Below are 19921 nucleotides of genomic sequence, written 5' to 3' on the forward strand. Positions count from 1 at the left end.
TTTATCACATCTGTAGTTGTATAATAATCGTAACAAACTGATTTCACAGGATTTCCATCCCACAGCCCAGGCACATACCCCCTACCCCCCAAACTGTCTCCTCTGGAGACCATAAGTTTTTCAGTGTCTGTGAGTCAGCATCTGTTCTACAAAGAAGTTGTCTGTCGTTTTTTCAGATTCCACATGTCAGTGAAAGCATTTGATGTTGTTGTCTCATTGTATGGCTGACCTCACTTAGCATGATAGTTTCTAGGTCCATCCATGTTGCAAAAAATGCCGGTATTTCGTTCTTTTTAATGGCTGAGTAATATTCCATTGTGTATATGTACCAATCTTCTGGATCCACTCCTCTGTCGATGGACATTTAGGTTGTTTCCATGTCTTGGCTGTTGTAAATAGTGCTGCAGTGAACATTGGAGTACATGTGTCTTTGTGAATCGTGGTTTTCTCTGGATAGATGCCCAGGAGTGGGATTGCTGGATCAAATGGTAGTTGTATGTTTAGTTTTCTGAGGAATCTCCATACTGCTTTCCACAGTGGTTGCGCCAATTTACAATCCCACCAACAGTGTACTAGTGTTCCTTTTTCTCCATACCTTCTCCAGCACTTATTGTTTGTAGGCTTTTGGATGATGGCCATTCTGGCTGGTATAAGGTGGTACCTCATGGTGGTTTTGCTTTGCATCTTTCTAATAATGAGTGACGTTGAACATCTTTTCATGTGCTTCTTGGCCATCTGTATGTCTTCTTTGGAGAATTGTCTGTTTAGATCTTCTGCCCATTTTTTGATGGGGTTGTTTGTTTTTTTGGTATGGAGCTGCAGGAGGTGTTTATAAATTTTGGAGATTAATCCCTTGTCAGTCGATTCACTTGCAAAGATTTTCTCCCATTCTGTGGGTTGTCTTTTTGTGAGTAAATAACTATTAACTGAATAACTAAATCTTCTCTAAGAAATCTTCACTTTCTTAGTAATGGACCATTGATCCAGTCAGATTGATCACATCAGCTGTTTGGCTCACTGTAGAATTGGTTTCTGCAGTTACTACTTTATATTTAAATGTGATCATAGGTAAGTGTAAATTTACTACAGGAAATGCTTTGTGTTTTCTTTTAACTTCTTCCCTCAAACCTCCCTTTCTGATTAAATTATTTAGAATGTAGTTTTAGAAAGTTTTTCACTTATATTGGACTAGGCATGGTGTTGGCATTTTCTGAACTACTTTCTAAGATCTTTAGGAAAAACTAAAAGGGAGGGTGGGATTGAAGTGTTACTAAGAGGGATTGCCCATTGCGAGATAACTGTTTCCCTGAGAATCTTGGCCCAACCTGTCTCATAGTGTGAATAACAGGAAATTGTCTTTGTAGGGATCATATACTAGCTCCAAGGAAATTTGAGATGAATTTTGAAGGGAAATTATGAGGAAAAGGGTAATAATGCTGTGAAAAACTTTGACTAGTGAAGAAAAGCTAGACCCTTTTCTTTGTAGTGTTCTTTGTTCATTTATTCATATTCAGTCAGCGGGACTATATCAACAAGGAAAGAGAACATGAGTGTTTAGCTCCTTTTGGAAGGGACCAGCAGGGGCAGGAAAACTAGAATTACCTTTGTTCTTTTAAGAAAATATCCTTCATTCCCTTTTTAGCTTTTTTTAGATTTAGCTTTTTCCTGTAGAGGGCTATAAAATTAACTCTTGAGGCTCAGTATTACTTGTAGTTAGATCCATCTCTGTATAATAGAGTATACATTTAGGATTAACTGAAGTCATTTAGCTCTCTCATCAACAGAGTACCAGTGAGTGCATTTTGTTGGAGTATGAACAGGAGCAGAAGCCTGCCGGAAGGAGCTGCTCAGACAAGGAATGATAGAACACTTAAAAACTCCCTTGGTGTCTTTAGTAAGAACATTCTAAGGAATCTCAATCCCTCAGAGAGACTTCCTGGTTTAGGTTAGCAGAGGCTATGGCATGATGGGTTGCTATCTCTACCTCAGGCTCTTCCTCAGCATTTATGTGAGAGATGCTAGACAGATCCACTGCAATCTGCTAATCTCTAGGAATGCAGTGTTGCTTTATTGACAGTAGTGTTTTCTTTTTAACTTGTTTTGTAGACTGGTCAAAAGGATGGATTTTACAGAGGCCTACTCTGACACATGTTCCACAGTTGGACTTGCTGCCAGGGAAGGCAATGTTAAAGTCTTAAGAAAACTGCTCAAAAGGGGACGTAGTGTTGATGTTGCTGATAACAGGGGATGGATGCCAATTCATGAAGCAGCTTATCACAACTCTGTAGAATGTCTCCAGATGTTAATTCATGCAGGTAAGGTAAACTCAAGGTATGGGAAATTGAGCTTGCAATCTGGATTAATAAAACATAAAAAATGGTAATACATGACTTATTAACAGTAGTTTTGTTTACCTTTCATAACCACACAGTAACAGCCTCTGTTATTAAGAATGGTAAGATTGCCCACCTTAGATTATGTAAGTATGGTGTTCCAGCTGGACATCTCTAAATGTCCTTTATATGAAAGTGCTTGTGCCTGGCCCATTTTTATTGTCTGAGCTAGGTGATGTGGCACATACAGTCTGCTGTTTTAATTTAAGCATGTGATAGTTACTGGTTATGTTTATTCTTTATTCCTTCTCCAAATAAAGGGAACTGTGCTTCTGAAATTGAGGGTGTGAATGTTTTGCTTGAATTAGTCTTTTTTTAAATACTTTTTGGTATTTGAGTACTCTCTCCAGTTACTTTATATTTATTGAGAACACAGAAGAGAACAAGATGAACAAGATCCCTGCCTTTATAGTACTTGTATTCCTGAAGCGGGGACAGACAGTAAGTACTTAAACAGTTAAACAAGATAATTTCACTGTAAAATTTCAAGGTAAAAGCGTTGTGGAAAAAATAAGAGTAATGGGACAGAGAGGAATCATGTCTCTTTCCAACTCTATATGGATGACTTCATGCTCATATATTGACATCATCCATGTGGGAATATTTATACCACAAAATAAGCCAGTGCTGCAAACCAATTCTGTAAGCTTTTCTTTTCCCCCCATTCCCTCAGAGCTTGTTACACATTTGCCAGTAACTATTGACTGAAGGGCTCGGTAAATGAGACTAAATGAGAGAGTCTGACACTCAGGAGATGGAGTTTGATTGAGCAGTGCTTTGTACTAGATATGTGATTTACATTGTCTAATATATACAAAACTGCTCTTGAGGCATTGTTATCCTCATTTTATTGTTGAAAAGACCAAGGCTCAGAGAAGTTGACTTGTCAAAAGTTATGTAATAAACTAAAATATTGGAGTTGCCATCATGGTGCAGCAGAAACGAATCCGAGTAGGAACCCTGAGGTTGTAGGTTCGATCCCTGGCCTCGCTCATTGGGTTAAGGATCAAGCATTGCCATGAGCTGTGGTGTAGGTCGCAGACATGGCTCAGATCTGGTGTTGCAGTGGTTGTGGCATAGGCCGGCAGCTGTACCTCCTATTCAACCCCTAGCCTGGGAACATCCATATGCCTTGGAAGCGGCCTTCGAAAAAGGCAAAAAGACAATAAATAAATAAATAAATAAAAAGAATCTGACTGCAATGGTGGCTGCGGATGCATGGGTTTGATCCCTGGCCCAGCACAGTGCACAGTGGGTTAAAGGATCTGGCATTGTCACAGCTGCTGTGTAGGTTGCAGCTGCAGCTCGGATTCAGTCCCTGCCTGCGAACTTTGGTATGCTGTGGGTGAGGCCATTTACAAAAAAAAAATCGGAGTTCCTCTTGTGGCACACCAAAAACGAACCTTCATTGTTAATTATTGTTCTTTTTTTAGGCTTGATATTTTTGTAGAATAAGAGCCACACATAGTTAACTATGTGAATAGTAGATAAAAATAATCAAATGAAATTTTCTCACTATTTTTTTTTTAGAATTCACTATTATGAAATAAATTTTAGATTAATTTATGTGTACTACATGCATAAAGATTAGGGTAAGGGTAGAGAGACAGGAAATAGGCTAATAGGAAGCAGCTATATGACTTATTTTAGGAGGTTGTAACATTTTTGGTCTTATTCTTCCATGAGTTCGGTTGTTCTGTTGTAGTTGAGACTAATGTCCAAAATTCTCTCACATTGGGTTATCTGATTCACTGACTAGAAAAATCAAATTAGGGAGTTCCTGTCTTGGCTCAGTGGTTAACAAACCCAACTGGTATCCATGAGGATGCAGGTTTGGTCCCTGGGCTCGCTAAGTAGGCTAAGGATCCGGTGTTGCCATGAGCTGTGCTGTAGGTCACAGACATGGCTCGGATCCCATGTTGCTGTGGCTGTGGTGTAGGTGGGCAGCTGTAGCTCTGATTCGACCCCTAGCCTGAGAACTTTCATATGCCATGGATGCAGCCTTAAAAAGCAAAAAATAAAATAGGAAAGAATCAAGCTAAAATGAAGCAAAAGAACTATATAGCCCATTGTTCACTTAAAAAAAGATGACAACACCATCTTTATATCTGTACCAATTAACTTGGTATTGTGTGTTAATATTAAAAGTCTCCAAAGCAAGTTTAACATTTCTACCATTCTTTATATTAGCTATACCTGTGTTTTATATGATTTTTAATTCTCTTTTCCCTTGTGGCTTAGCTGGTATACATAAAAGTGTCTTTTATTATGTAATTTCATCCTTGTTGAACTTCACCTAATATTAGTGAACTGCCAGAGATTCCTAAAACATACTTTTATTAGTGTACTAAGTATGACCGTGATCAGGCCTACACAGCTAGAATGGAAGAATCTTAAATAGTTAGAAGGGCTTTGCTTTGCTATCTTCAATTTAGATGCAGAATCTAGCCTGGAAATCATACACGTCTTCTCATTCAACTTGAAGTACACTGAAGTGTGGTGTAGATTACTTAGAAATTTAATATGCATATATAGATTGCTCTTTATCTTTCTGTATAAAGTATTAGCACAAATAACAAATTTGCTTCTCTTCTTTCCTGTATTGGAAACTTAGTATAATGGGTATTGAAATTTCATGAAGTTTATCATCTTGAAAGGCAGTAATAATCTTCAGTGGCAGTTAATCATGCCATTCAATATTAAACCATTTGCTGACTAAAGGTCACTTAAAATCTTATAATTAATCATAACATTATGCACATATACTTTTATTTGACAAATATATGATCTAATTCAGAATACTTTTTATTAGGTCATGTTAAGAAAATATTACACTTTTATACTAGGTGTGGTAACAGATATTGAAGAGCCTTAGATAAGGCAGTGTAGCATAGTGATTAAAGTTGCGTCTAGTAGTTCCCTGGTGGCCTAACAGGTTAAGGATCTGGCATTGTCACTGCAGTGGCTCAAGTGACTGCTGTGGCGAAGGTTGCATATCTGGCCTGGAAACTTCTGCATGCCACAGGTGTGGCCAGGGAAAAAAGGAGGTGTGTCCAGATGAACCACATTATTTTACTTGTTCTGACTTTATCACATCGTTTAATAGTAAGTCTAGGCTTCCCTCAATATTTTCCTTGATTATTTTTCAAAATTCATTGTTATTTTTACCTGCCCTCCCTAACTCTTATCAACCTAAGTCACTTTACAAGAATAAAACCACTTAAATAACCAACAACCAGCTCTGTTGATATTTTGTTTAGGATTAATTAGATTAATAAATAAAATAAATTTGTTATTTTGAGAACAGTCAGATTCTTAATAATGTTGAAATTTTTTCATTGGGAGCTGTCTGCATATCTGTATCCATAACCGTCTGTTCCTAATTTTTCACTTAGCTTTATAGTTTTGTGGGTTTCTGAATAAGTACCAGTTTTTGACTAATTTGAGGAACACTGTTTTTTGTGATAGGAACTTCTAAAACTATAACTACACTAGCTTGCCAATTGTGTGTCCTGTGAAGTAGTAGGCTGTTTTATTTATTTATGCTTACAAGATGTTAGTTGAATATTATTATGGGTTAGACTGCCAGTTGCAGCTGTGAACTTCAATTAAAAGAATTACTTAAAACAGGCAATTATTTTAGTCAGGAGCATTAGTTTTCTGATATTTCACGAAAATATTATTTAAATGTTTTTTTACTTGTTTATGTTTATCACTATTCTCAGAAATGCCTTCCCCCTGCACCTTATAGCCCATCCTTCTATTCTGTTTAGAATTATAGGAGTTCCTACTGTAGGTGCAGTGGATTAAGAACCTGACTACAGTTGCTTGAGTCAGGGTTTGATCCTCCATAGGCACAGTAGGATTGGAAGGATCCCGTGTTGCTGCAGTTGCAATACAGGTTGCAGCTGTGTCTCGGGTTCAGTCCCTGGCCTGGGAACTTCCATGTGCTGCGGGTACAGCCATAAAATTAAAAAAAATTTTATTGTTTTAGAAATAAAGATAAGAAAGTCACTTAACATCTTCTGGTGTAAGTTACAATCATTTTAATGTAGACATTATTAACATAATTTGAACGTTTTACTAAAACCTTGAGATTTTTTCATAACAACCCCTAAAAAACCTAAAATAAATTAACCCATAAATTCCTTATAAATTGATTGCCACTGTTTGATTTCTTTGAAGTGTATTTTATCCTTTCCTTCCCCTTTCATTTCCAGTTTTTTGGCTGCACTTGTGGCCTGCAGAAGTTTCTGGGCCAGGGATCGAACTCACGCCGCACCAGTGACCCGAGCCACTGCAGTGACAACACTGGATCTCTTAACCCACTGAGCTACATGGGAAGTCCTCTATTTTATCATTTTAGAAATGCAGTGTTCATTAACAATTAGAATGTAGTTTTAGATTAGAAAAAGAGTATTTTAAACTACCTTCATCTTAGTTGAGTTTTAGTTGAGTATAAGGAGGTAATGCTAGAGATGAGATCATTTCTGTCAAGGAAACTTAGAAATAAAAAATCAAATTTATCAATATTTCAGTAAATCTTGCTTAAGCAAATCTTTGGTGCTTGATCCTCTTTTGATCTTGCTTTTGTGTTACCTTTCAATCCCTGCCATTCTCCTTCCCCCAGTTACCAAAAATTAGAGAAGAGAAAGAGTGTGTGTGCAGAATTTATGTGTTAAGAATAGTGGAGAGCTGTTTACACTGTGACCCTTGTTAGAATTTTTTCTTGATTTTCCAGAGAGTTTTAAACTATGAGACAAGACGAGATCTCCCATTTATAATTATCTTTTAATATTCATTAAATTCTTCATGTAATCTTTGCGTTTTAATCTCAGAACATGGAATGATATCCATGTTGATAATTTTTTATTCTTTCATAGATTCTTCTGAAAACTACATTAAGACAAAGACTTTTGAGGGCTTCTCTGCATTACATCTTGCTGCAAGTCAAGGACATTGGAAAATCATACAGATTCTTTTAGAAGCTGGAGCAGATCCTAATGCAACTACTTTAGAGGAAACCACACCACTGTTTTTAGGTGAGCTATGTTATTTGTGGTATAGATATAATTTTTTATTTTTATTTTTTTTGCTAAAGTAACTAAGCTTGATTTTACCTTAAGCTATTGTACTTGGAGTATGTTCTCTGTCAAATATTATACTGCCTCTTTGATTCTGAAATCAAAACAGTATTTTTAAAGGTTCCTCTTTGTTTTCTACCCATGGGTGGTACATCCGGGAATCTCTTTAAATGTTTATTTAAAATTGTAGCCTATTCTTAATTGACGCAGTAGTTGTTGTCAGTGTTGTTCTGAAGACCAGAGCTTAAATTATAGCAGTAGTAACAAGGTTACCTGTGAATGTTTTATGTTTGCTTTTACTTTTCCTTTAATTAATTTATTTTTTAGGGCCACAAGTGCAGCCTATGGAAGTTCCCAGGCTAGGGGTCTAATCAGAGCTGCAAGCTGCTGGCCTATGCCACAGCCACAGCAACACCACAGCCACAGCAATGCGGGATCTGAGCCACATCTACAACCTACACTGCAGCTGTGTAGGTGATCCTTAACCCACTGAGTGGGGCCAGGAATCGAACCCGCATCCTCATGGTTACTAGTTGGAGTTGTTTCCATTGAGCCACAGCAGGAACTCCCGAAAGGCCAAATTTTAAAGGGCATACCTCCAGTACCTGTCTTTTTTTCTTTTCTCCCTCTCACTGATCCTGTCTGTCTTCAGAGATATTGTGGAACATGAGAAAATTATTCCAAAGTTTAGTGGAACATGAGAAAATTAAGAGAATAAAACATTTGAATAGAATCAATGCATCTGGACCATAGTTTTGGTTCTGCCACATGTAATTTATGTTCCTTTATTTACTCTATACTTCAGTTTCCTCACTTATTAAGTGAGAGTAATAGTACCTATCTAGTCTTTTTTTGGGCTGAGAATAAAATGAGGTGTCTATGAAACTAATTTTTTCCTTGTTAGTTAAAAAATATATATTCTTAAAATTTATGTATAGTAAATTCATTCTTTTTAGTATCCACTTCTATGAGTTTTGATGTATGGATAAAATTGTGTAATGACAATGATAAATGTAGAATGGCTCCATCCTTTTCCAAAATTCTGTCTTGCTGCCTATTTTTTTTTAATTTTAATTTTTATTTATTTATTTTTATTTTTAATTTTTTTGTCTTTTGTCTCTTTAGGGCCGAACCCGTGGCATATGGAGGTTCCCAGGCTAGCGGTCTAATTGGAGCTGTTGCTGCCGGCCTATGCCAGAGCCACAGCATCTCCAGATCTGAGCCGCATCTGCGACCTACACCATGGCTCACGGCAACGCTGGATCTTCAACCCACTGAGCAAGGCCAGGGATGGAACCCGCATCATGCTTCCTAGTTGGATTCGTTTCCGCTGCGCCAAGATGGGAAGTCCTTGCTGCCTATTTTTAATCATCCTCCCCCTGCTACTTAACCCTCTAATAACTGCTGATCTTACTGTGATTTTAGTTTGCATTTTTCTCATTGCTAATGATGTTGAATATCTTTTCATGTGATTATTTGCCATCTTTTCTTTTTTCCTGTTTTGTGTTTAGACAAAAGTATGTTTTGTTTTGAAATAATTTCAGAGTTGTGGAAATAACAGTACAAAGGATTCTTTTTCATTTAAAAAGTTTTATTGTAGTAATGTTAATTTACAATGTTGTGATAATTTCTTCTGTATAACAAAATGATTCAGTTATGCATATACTCACACCCATTCTTTTTAAGATTCTTTTCCTAGATAGATTATCACAGAATAGTGAGTAGAGTTCCTGGCTATATAGCAGTTCCCTGTTGGCCTCTCCATGTACCACCATGTGCATATACCAGTCCCAAACCCCTAATTTCTGCCTCCCCCCACACACATTCCCCCTTTGGTAAATTTAGTTTCAAAATCTTTGAGTCTGTTTCTGTTTTGTAAGTTTGCTATCATTTTTTATATTAGTGATCTCACATGATATTTGTCTTTCTCTGTCTGACTTATTTCACCTTAGTATGAAAATCTCTCAGTCCATTCATGTTGCTGCAAATGGCATTATTTCATTCTTTTCTAATGGCTGAGTAATATTCCATTATATATATCTTCCTTATCCAGTCCTCTGTCTATGGACATTTAGGTTGCTTCCATATCTTGGCTATTATAAATAGTGCTGCAGTGAACATTGAGATGCATGTGTCTTTTCGAGTTAAGGTTTTCTCTGGATGTATGCCCAGGAGTGAGATTGCTGGTCATGTGGTAGTTCTATATTTAGTTTTTAAAGGAATCTCCATACCGTTCTCTATAGTGATTGTACTAATTTATATTCCCACCAGCATTGTAGAAGGGCTCCCTTTTCTCCACACTGTCTCTAGCATTTATTGTTTGTAGACTTTTTGATGATGGCTGTTCTAAGTGGTGTGAGGTAATATCTCAGTGTAGTTTTGATTTACATTTCTCTAATACTTAGTGATATTGAGCATCTTTTCATGTGCTTTTTGGGCCATATGTCTGTCTTCTTTGGAGAAATGTTTGTTTAGATCTTATGACCATTTTTTATTTGGGTTATTTGTTTTTTTGGTGTAAAGCTTCATGAGATGTTGGTATATTTTCGAGGTTAATCCCTTATTGGTTTCTTCATTTACAAAGATTTTCTCCCATTTTGTAGGTTTTCTTTTCATTTTATTTATAATTTCCTTTGCTGTGCAAAAAATTTTAAGTTTAATTAGGTTCCATTGGTTTATTTTTGTTTCAGTTTCTTTACTCTAGGAGGTGAGTCAAAAAAGATAGTATGGAGTTCCCATCGTGGCTCAGGGGTTAACGAACCCAACTAGCATCCAGGAGTACTTGGGTTCAATCCCTGGCCTCGCTCAGTGGGTTAAGGATCTGGCGTTGCCCTGAGCTGTGGTGTAGGTTGCAGACGAGGCTCGGATCTGCCTTAGGCCGGCCGCTACAGCTCTGATTCTACCCCTAGTCCCCTAGTCTGGGAACCTCCATGTGCCATGGGTGCGGCCCTAAAAAAAGACAATAAAAAAAAAGACAGTGCTGTGATTTATGTTAGAGTGTTCTGCCTGTGTTTTCCTCTAAGACTTTTATAGTATATGGTCTTATGTTTAAGTCTTTAGTCCATTTTGAGCCCCTGTTCCCTGCCCCCCTGCACCTGTGGCATGTGGAAATTCCTGGACCAGGAATCAAATCTTTGTCATAGCAGGATCCCACACCGCTGCAGTGGCAATACTGGATCCTTAACCCTCTGAATCACAAGAGAACTCCCATTTTGAGTTTTACTTTTGTGTATAGTGTTACAGAGTATTCTAATTTCATTCTTTTACATGTGGCTGTTGTTTTTTATCTTTTATTTTAACATTTTTGAAGAGTTTAAGCCATTTATTTCATAGAATGTCTTTCAATTTGTTTTGTTTTATGTGTTTTAGAGCCGTACCTGCAGCATATGGTCGGGCTAGGGATCCAGTTGGAGCTGTTGCTACTGGCCTAGCCCACAGCCACAGCAATGCCAAATTCGAGCTGAGTCTGAAACCTACATCACAGCTCACAGCAATGCCAGATCCTTTAACCCACTGAACGTGGCCAGGGATTGAACCTGCACCCTCATGGATACTATGGGTACTAGCTGGGTTCTGAACCCACTGAGCCACAATGGAAACTTCTGATGTTTTTTCTTGATAAAGTGCAGGTTATATGTTTCTCTAGAAATACCGCAGAAGTGAAGTGGTATCTTCATGCATCTTAAGAAGAAAATGATCCATTACTGGTAATATTAATTTGTAAAAGTATTTTGAATACATCAAAATGCATCATTATGAAGATATTTCATGGAAGCCTTGCTGTAATATGGTTGGAGTTTCCTAAAGAGGAGATTGCTTTTTATATAAAGTTTCTCCCCCCCCACCCTCCAACCCCAAACACACATTATTCAACCCACTTTGGATGTTCTGTACAACCAAATAGTAAGCTTAAGCTTTCATTGAGGCCATACCGTGTGTAGTCTCTATTCTAGTTGTTTGTCTTCAAGGAATCTAACACACAGAGGAATGAACATAATTAAGTTCTATAAAAGAGTTAGAAGTAGTGTTCCAAGTAGTTAAAGAGAGAAAAGTAAACCACCCTGGGATGACAGAGGAAAACATAAAGTGCAGAGGACTATATTAATTGTAACAGTAACACTTACTGAGAATGTCTGCCAAACCCTTTGTCAAGTGTTTTACATGAATTAGCTTGTTTAGTTTTTCATCATGAGTCTATGAGATATGTACTATTGTTATATTTCTGCTCACAGATGTGGATGTGTAAAAACACTATTTAGAATCAGAAGAGCTATGATTGAGTCTCGATTCTGCTATTATCTGTGTATTGGTTAGAATAGCATTTCCTAAATTGATTACATGAGCTATTAATAGATGTACACTGACAGAAGGGTTCCATCAGTATATATCTGGGAAATGCTGTATTCTCTATTCCCTAATGCAGAAAAACAAAAAACACTAGCCATGTAGCTTAAGTGTACACCTAATCCGCAGTATCCTCTGTACTCTTTTAGCTCTCCTATTTTAGTATCTTCCTTGTACTTATCACTGTTCTTATTTATTTGCTACTTTCTTTATTGACTCCCCTTATTAGAAAGAATGTTCCACAGAGCAGGAATTTTATATGCCATGTTCAGTGTTGTAAATCTCCGACTCAGATCAGTGCCTGTTATATGGTAGGCATCTGGTAAATTATTTGTTGAATGAAAAAATGGTCTCCGAGGTGGCTTCTTATAAAACATCACTTATTTTAACTTTAACCTAGCATTTTGAACTTTTTTTTCTTTTTTAAGGTCTCACCTGTAACATGTGGAAGTTCCTGGGCTAGGGGTTGAATGGGAGTTGCAGCTGCCGGCCTATGCCACAGCCGCAACAACGCAGGATCTGAGCCACATCTGTGACCTATGCTGCAGTTTGCAATGCTGAATCCTTAATCCACTGAGTGAGGCCACTGATTGAACCCGCATCTTCACAGATGCTAGTCAGGTTCTTAACCTTCTGAGCTACAACAGGAACTCCTTGAAATGTACTTGACTGTAATGTTATTTTTCTTTGTGGAACACTTAGGAATATTGCAAAAAAAAAAAAAAATTCATATTCCGTGAAACTGAGAAGTGCTAGTTTAATCATTTAGTTTACAGTTTCAACATATAATAGTCCCATTTATGATATTCAATATTTTGCTTGCCTGTTATGTGTAAATATTTGGAGAAAATTAGAGATGCAGAATTTTTAGTGACTTACATTTCAGGATATAGTTAACTTTCTCTTTTTTATGTTAATAAAGAGTTGCTAAGATAATTCAAACCAGTGACTAACTTTAAATCACTTATTTATAGTAATAGGATTTATTTAATTTCTCTGGCAGCAAATTTATCATGCTAATTATGTTTTGTATTAGCTAATACAAAAAATAATTTGACTCAAGCAGAGAGTTTAAGCCCAGGAAGGTGTAGTACATAGAATACTTTTATATGCTCAAGTACTGCATCACTTGTTATTAGGTCTTTGTTTGGAAGTAGAGTATTTTTAAAGAAGGAAAAGGAAAGAAAAGTACAGACAGCCTGAGCTTTTGCAAAAACATACTGACGAAGAATGGATATGTGACTTTTTAGGTAGGTGTTTCTTAAATTTAGTGTTCTGGGCTCTAGTGTATGTTCTGCCCCATAAATATGACAAACTTCAGCAATCTGCTTTTCTTATCTGTATCTTTCTCCCTCTTTTAAATAACTATAGTGATCCCTGTTTCAAGATATAATAGAAGAGTTTTTTTTTAGTTAAAACAAAATCTAGAACACGTCAAGGTTTGTAACAAACTATAGTTGATAATCTCAAGGCGAGGAAGAATTGTTGGGCCGACTGGATTTAAAGTGGAAAGGGATGGGTGTTCCCATTGTGGCTCAGTGGTAACAAACCTGACTAGTATCCATGAGGATATGGGTTTGATCCCTGGCCTCACTCAGTGGGTTAAGGATCCGGTCTTGCCACGAGCTGTGGTGTAGGTCACAGATGCGGCTCGGATCCCACGTTGCTGTGGCTGTGCCATAGACCAGCAGCTGGAGCTACAATTTGAACCCTGACCTGGGACAATATGCTTCAGGTACGGCCATTTAAAAAAAAAAGTGAGAAAGGAGGACTGCCCATCTTGTATAGCTTCCTTCCCATCTGTAGAGTTGTCTTCCAAACTGTTCATGTTGCCCCATCCTCCCAGGGAAGCTATATTCCCTTGCATGTTGTGGTACCTATCCTGTGACCCATTGACCACCTAAACTGGAAGATCAGAGCCTAGAAAATGAGTACAGAACTGTGGAAACTTCCAGATAACTGGAAAAGTTATCATCAGTGTTGTATGGTTATGACTGAAAACTAAATGCAGTTAGAAAATTTACTACTCTGCTGTTTGTAATGGGACTGTCTTCCCTACACAGAATTCACCAAGATTTTCATAAAATTTAGTTCAGAAGGGAGATTTTCAGTTTGATGACAGTAATTAAAATGAGAAAACTCCAGAAGAAAGGAAATATTAAGGAAACTTCCCCTTCTGTATGAAAATTGTCCTTATAGACCATCATTTGCTAACATGCAATTTAAAGTTTATGTTTAACAAGGAGTCTGCCCCTTTATTTCTTTTCTTTTCTCTTGCCTTCTTTCTTGCTTTCCTTTGCCTCATAAATGCGTACACAGTAAATATTCTAAGGATAGATTTGTAAAACTGCTTTGGAAATAAGAATGCCTTCATTTATAAATATAGTAGATTCTAAGTGGAAATCTAGCTGATTATGTGGAAGTAGTTTTTTCTCTTTATTTTCCTATGTATAAAACAACACTGATAAATTGGAGGCTCAAATCCAATCCAATGTGACTTCATAGAACAGTTTCTGTGGGAACTGCGAAGCATGCAGTTTTGACTTTTCATGGGTTATTTTTTATCTTTTGTTCTTCTTCTTCTCTGCTTAGTTTGTGTAACCTTCAGTGTTAAACATGGGAGTAATATTTACTAAGAATGAAATGTTTTATAAGGAATTCCTGTCATGGCACAGCAGAAACAAATCCAACTAGGAACTATAAGGTTGCAGGTTCAATCCTTGGCCTTGCTCAGTGGGTTAAGGATCCGGTGTTGCTGTGAGCTGGTATAGTTTGCAGATACGGTTTGGATCCTGCATTGCTGTGGTGTAGGCCGGCAGCTGTAGCCCCGATTTGAACCCTAGCCTGGGAATCTCCATAGCCGCAGGTGTGGCCCTAAAAAGCTAAATAAATAAATAAATAAAAAATATAAATGAAATGTTTTATAAACAGTGTTATGTGAAGCTATTTATTACAATATTTAATAGTAAAATATGTCATACTTTTTTTGTTGTTGCTTTTTAGGGCTGCACTTGCAGCACATGAAGATTCCCAGGTGAGGGGTCGAATTGGAGCTACAGCTGCCTGCCTATGCCACAGCCACAACAATACAAGATCTGAGCCAAGACTGCAACCTACACTACAACTCACGGCAACGACAGATCCCTGAACCACTGGGCAAGGCCGGGGATCAAACCCGCATCCTCATGGATACTAGTCAGATTCATTTCTGTTGCACCACAACAGGAACTCCCATACTTATTTGTTGCCATGATTTTGGCATGTTGTAGTTCTTCCCAGGCTAGGGATCAAACTGCCATAGTGACAGTACCAGATCCTTAACCTGTTTCACCACAAGAGAACTCCAGAACATGTCATACTTTAGCTTATGTGGCATATCCTGTCACTCTGGCTCTGCTGATATATTCCAGAGTTGAACAAACCAACCTGCATTTCACTTTTCACTAGTATTTTCATGGATCAGTGATCATTCATAGAGTTATTTTTTGCAGTGCTAGGGATTTTGAGGTTTAACATTCATATATTTAATATATTTTATGTTAAGTAAACTTTATCTTTGGAATTATTTTTAGGTTTTTTTCAGTGGAAAGGTTAAGCATCTTCCCCAAGGATTGTAATTTAAGCAGTTTTGTTTGAGGGCATGTTAGTTCTTGAAAACAGGAGTTTGAATTTTCCCAACTCTGAAGTATGGATGTTCATTAAAGGTTGCATTTTAGGAGTTCTCTTGTGGCGCAGTGGGTTAAGGATCCAGTATTGGGATCAGGTTCTGTCCCTGGCTCAGGAACTTCCACATGCCTTGGGGGTGGCCAAAAAATAAAATTAAATTAAAAAATAAAGGTTTCTCTTGGCCCTGTTACTAGGGAGACATGGAAAAACAATAAGATGATGGATTTTTAGGTTTTTGCCTTTTAAGGCTTACATGTGATTAAAAAATGTGTTTTTCTAGATATGGTCTCTAATGTCTGATAGGCCATTAGACTTCTCTCTAATGTCAGAAACATGTCAGTGGCAACATGTAAAATTAGATTGGGGTACTCACCACAATCTTTCTGTTAAATTCCTAATATAATGAATTATGTCCATGAGATCATAGTTTTTTTTCTATCGTCAGTATACATGTTTAAGGTTGTTAGTTATGGAGTTCCCACTGTAGCACAGTGGGTTAAGAATCTGATGTTGTTTCTGAGGTGCTGTGGGTTCTATCCCCAGCCCAGCAGAGTGGGCTAAGGATCTGGCATTGCCGCATCTGTGATGTAGGTCACAGTTGTGGCTCAGATTTGATCCCTGGTCCGAGAAACTCCATATGCAGCCAAACAGGAAAAAATATTAGTCATTGGGCAAACATGAAGTCCTTTTTTTCCCCCCTTCCTTTTTTTAGGGCTGCACCTGTGGCATATGGAAGTTGCCAGGCTAGGGGTAGAATTGGAGCTGCAGCTGCCAGCCTACACCACAGCCATAGCAATGCAGGATCTGAGCTATGTCTTTGACCTACACCACAGCTCACAGCCGCACCGGATCTTTAACCCACTGAGCAAAGCCAGGCAAGAATTGAGCCTACCTCCTCATAGGTACTAGTCGGGTTCATAATCCCCTGAGCCACAACAGGAGGTCCAAACATGAAGGCCTTTATAAGTATAACTTTTCATTACAGTTTTAGAACAAAATTTTCTAAATAGCTGTAAAATACTACATTTCAGAGTGAAGATTTATGGCCAAGACACATGATAGGAATATATCGGAGTAAGTGAAATTATGGGAAAGTGGTTTGAAATTATGTACGTATCTTTGATGGAGAAAGCCTTATTTTTGTAATCATTCTGATTATAAAATTTAATTGTGAAATAAATAACTGTTGGGCAGTCCTACTTAACCAATGACATTCTTGAAATGATTACCCATCCTTGCCAGTCACATTGTTATATTGAAAGGTTGCAGCTGATACATTCTGTCAATGAAGTTAGTTTAGTACTTCAGTAGTTTTGCTCTCCTGAGTATAGGTCAAGTCTTGGAAAAACATAAACTCTGAGGTCACATAGAATAAATTTGCAACACTAGGAAAAAAAAAAAAAAAGAATCCCTTATCATTACAGTCTAGTTTCTTTTCTAGTGCCACCAGATGTCAGTATAACCACAGGACCAGAGAAATACATAATAGATAAAATGGCTGTGAACATTCTTTTTTGCTTTGTGAAAGATGTAGGGAAGAAGTTTCATTCAAATTAAATTTACAATGGAAAGATTATTTTATTGTTGAGTTATATATAAAAATGAAGTGCATAATGGAGAATAGAGTACATGTAGAATTTTAAAAAGCATAGATACAATTAAAAATTAAAAATAAATCAAAAGTGTTAATAGAATTTGTTGGTGATCTCTGAGGTTCTCAAAATGGCCATTCTGCCACTATAACTAGAGGAAATGGGCAGCCTGTGGTTAAACTGTTCATTATAGCCTTACTGACCATGTTGTTTCTCAGTAGAACTACTTTCAAAATCTGAGCTTCAGAATGAAAGAGTATTGCTAGCTTACAGATGAAAAACTCAGCTCACTATAGTTTGCATTTGGTATAGAATTTGTTTACAGTAATTCCCTAGAACACATTGTCACATTAGTTATTTCTTCCAAAAGAGCATACAGTAGGATAATTACATTTTCTTTTTTCCTTCTTCTTCTTCTTTTTTTTTTTTGAAGGGCTGCACCTGCGGCATATGGAAGTTCCCAGGCTAGGTGTCAAATCGGAGGTCCAGCTGCTGGCCTCTGCCAAAGCCACAGCAATGCCTGGATCCAAGCCATATCTGCAACCTACACTACAACTTGTGGCAACACCGGATCCTTAACCCACTGAGTGAGGGTGGGGATCGAACCTGAGTCCTCATGTATACTACTCAGGTTCTTAACCCGCTGAGCCACAGTTCCGTTTTTTTCTTTTTCAAAAATTTTATTTAAGTGTAGTTGATTGTAATACTGTGTTAATTTCTGCTATACAGCAAAGTGATTCAGTTATACATATACACTTATCCATTCTTTTTCAGATTCTTTTCCCGTGTAGGTTATCACAGAATATTGAGTAGAGTGTTCTGGTGCTAGATAGCAGGTCCCCTTGGACATCCATTCCATACACAGTAGTGTGCCATATGCCAATCCCAAACTCCTAGTCCTTCCCTTTCCCCTGTTTGTCCCCTTTGGTAACCATAAGCTTGTTTTGAATTCCTTCCCTTTCCTCTGTCTGTCTCCTTTGGTAACCATAAGCTTGTTTTGAAGTCTGTGAGTCTGTTTCTGTATTGTCAGTAAGTTCATTTGTATCATTTTTAATATTCCACATATAAGTAATATCATACAATATTTATCTTTGTCTCACTTCACTTGATATGATAATCTCTAGGTCCATCTATGTTGCTGCAAATGGCATTATTTCATTCTTTTTATGGCTGAATTAATATTCTATTGCATATATATACACCACGTCTTAATCCATTCATCTGTCGATGGACATTTAGGTTGTTTCCATATCTTGGCTATTGTAAATAGTGCTACAGTGAATATTGGATTGCTTGTATCTTTTCTAACTGTGATTTTCTCCAGATATATACCCAGGAATGGGATTGCAGGATCATATGGTCGTTCTGTTTTTAGTTTCTGAGGAACCTCCATACTGTTTTCCATAGTGGTTGAACTAATTTACATTCCCTCCAACAATGTAGGAGGATTCCCTTTTCTCCACACCTTTCACAGCATTTTACTGCTTGTAGACTTTGTGATGGTGGCCATTCTGACTGGTGTGAGGTGATACGTCATGGTAGTTTTGATTTGAGTTTCTGTAATCATTAGCGATGTTGTGTATTTTTTCATGTGCCTATTGGCCTTGTGTGTTCTGTCCATTTTTTTTGTGTGTGTGTGTGTGTTTGCTATTTCTTGGGCCGCTCCCGTGGCATATGGAGGTTCCCAGGCTAGGGGTCGAATCGGAGCTGTAGCCACCGGCCTACGCCAGAACCACAGCAACGCGGGATCCGAGCCTCGTCTGCAACCTACACCACAGCTCACGGCAACGCTGGATCGTTAACCCACTGAGCAAGGGCAGGGACCGAACCCGCAACCTCATGGTTCCTAGTCGGATTCATTAACCACTGCGCCACGACGGGAACTCCTGTCCATTTTTTGATTGGGTTGTTTGTTTGATATTGAGCTACATGAGTTGTTTTATATATTTTGGAGATTAAAATCCCTTGTCAGGGATGTCCCTTGCTACACTTGGCAAATATTTTCTCCCAGATAATTATATTTTAAAAAGTCCCTCCTTTAGAAATTTTTTCTTTAATGAATGCTTCATTAAATAATGGTCATTGTTCACTCTTCCTAATTAGAGTTTACTATTTCTAGTTAGATTTATTACTTACACATATGTATAGGTCTGCCATATTTCTCACAGATTAGAATCTTATGTTGAGTCCATGTACGCCTTCATGAAATCTTCACGAGGGGCTTATGACTACACTCAAGTGTGCGACATGCCTCAACTGAGTTTTGATTTTCATTATAAGTTTTCTATGAGTCAGTGTTGCTTCCATTTCCTTGATTTCTTCTTTTCAACAATGTTTTGTTATTCAGGTTATCTTATTCCAGATTACTTCTTTTTGCTTTCTTCTTTTTCCCTCTTAAATATAAGAAATAGGGAAATGAATTTTTTTAAAAATATAAATGTCTCCCTAGAAATTATTACAGGAGATGATGTTCCTGTATTATTCTTGCTTTCTTAGGCTTTTTGCTCTTAAAGGTTTCTTCAGGACTATCTGACCTGTTGAGGAAAGGGCAGTGTCTCTACCATCAGTCTGGTTTTTCTTTTCTGCTGTTTCATCTAGAGTCTTGTAGACAATACCTCTTTCCATTGAAGGGGAAAAAGCCTTTCTCCCATATCTCTGTGTACTTCAGGTACTTTGAGCTCTGTCTTCCAAAACGGGGTGTTTTATTTCATCCTTATTCTTTGTCCTTGGGCTCTGGTCTCTGTTGGATGCCAATGTAATACCAGATCCTATGATTCTCCTTTCTTTTTCTCTCTGGGAATCCACAGTACTTCCATGTTCCAAAATTACTCGTTTCCTTTCT

General features: G+C 37.6%; 1 protein-coding gene across 5 annotated transcripts in view; it reads left to right on the forward strand.

The window, feature by feature from the left end:
* Positions 1–19921, forward strand: part of ASB3 (ankyrin repeat and SOCS box containing 3) — a 111345-nt gene that overhangs the window by 27798 nt on the left and 63626 nt on the right. For all 5 annotated transcript variants that reach the window (XR_002342145.1, XM_013992808.2, XM_021085687.1 and 2 more), the window contains exons 2-3: positions 2107–2315; positions 7277–7435. Coding sequence is in view for 4 of the 5 variants with exons in the window: in XM_013992808.2 (XP_013848262.1) it covers positions 2120–2315; positions 7277–7435 (355 nt within the window). In the remaining variant the exon portion in view is untranslated. The remainder of the gene's footprint in view (positions 1–2106; positions 2316–7276; positions 7436–19921) is intronic.

The sequence above is a fragment of the Sus scrofa genome, chromosome 3, assembly GCF_000003025.6.
Source record: "Sus scrofa isolate TJ Tabasco breed Duroc chromosome 3, Sscrofa11.1, whole genome shotgun sequence".
Taxonomy (NCBI): Eukaryota; Metazoa; Chordata; class Mammalia; order Artiodactyla; family Suidae; genus Sus; species Sus scrofa.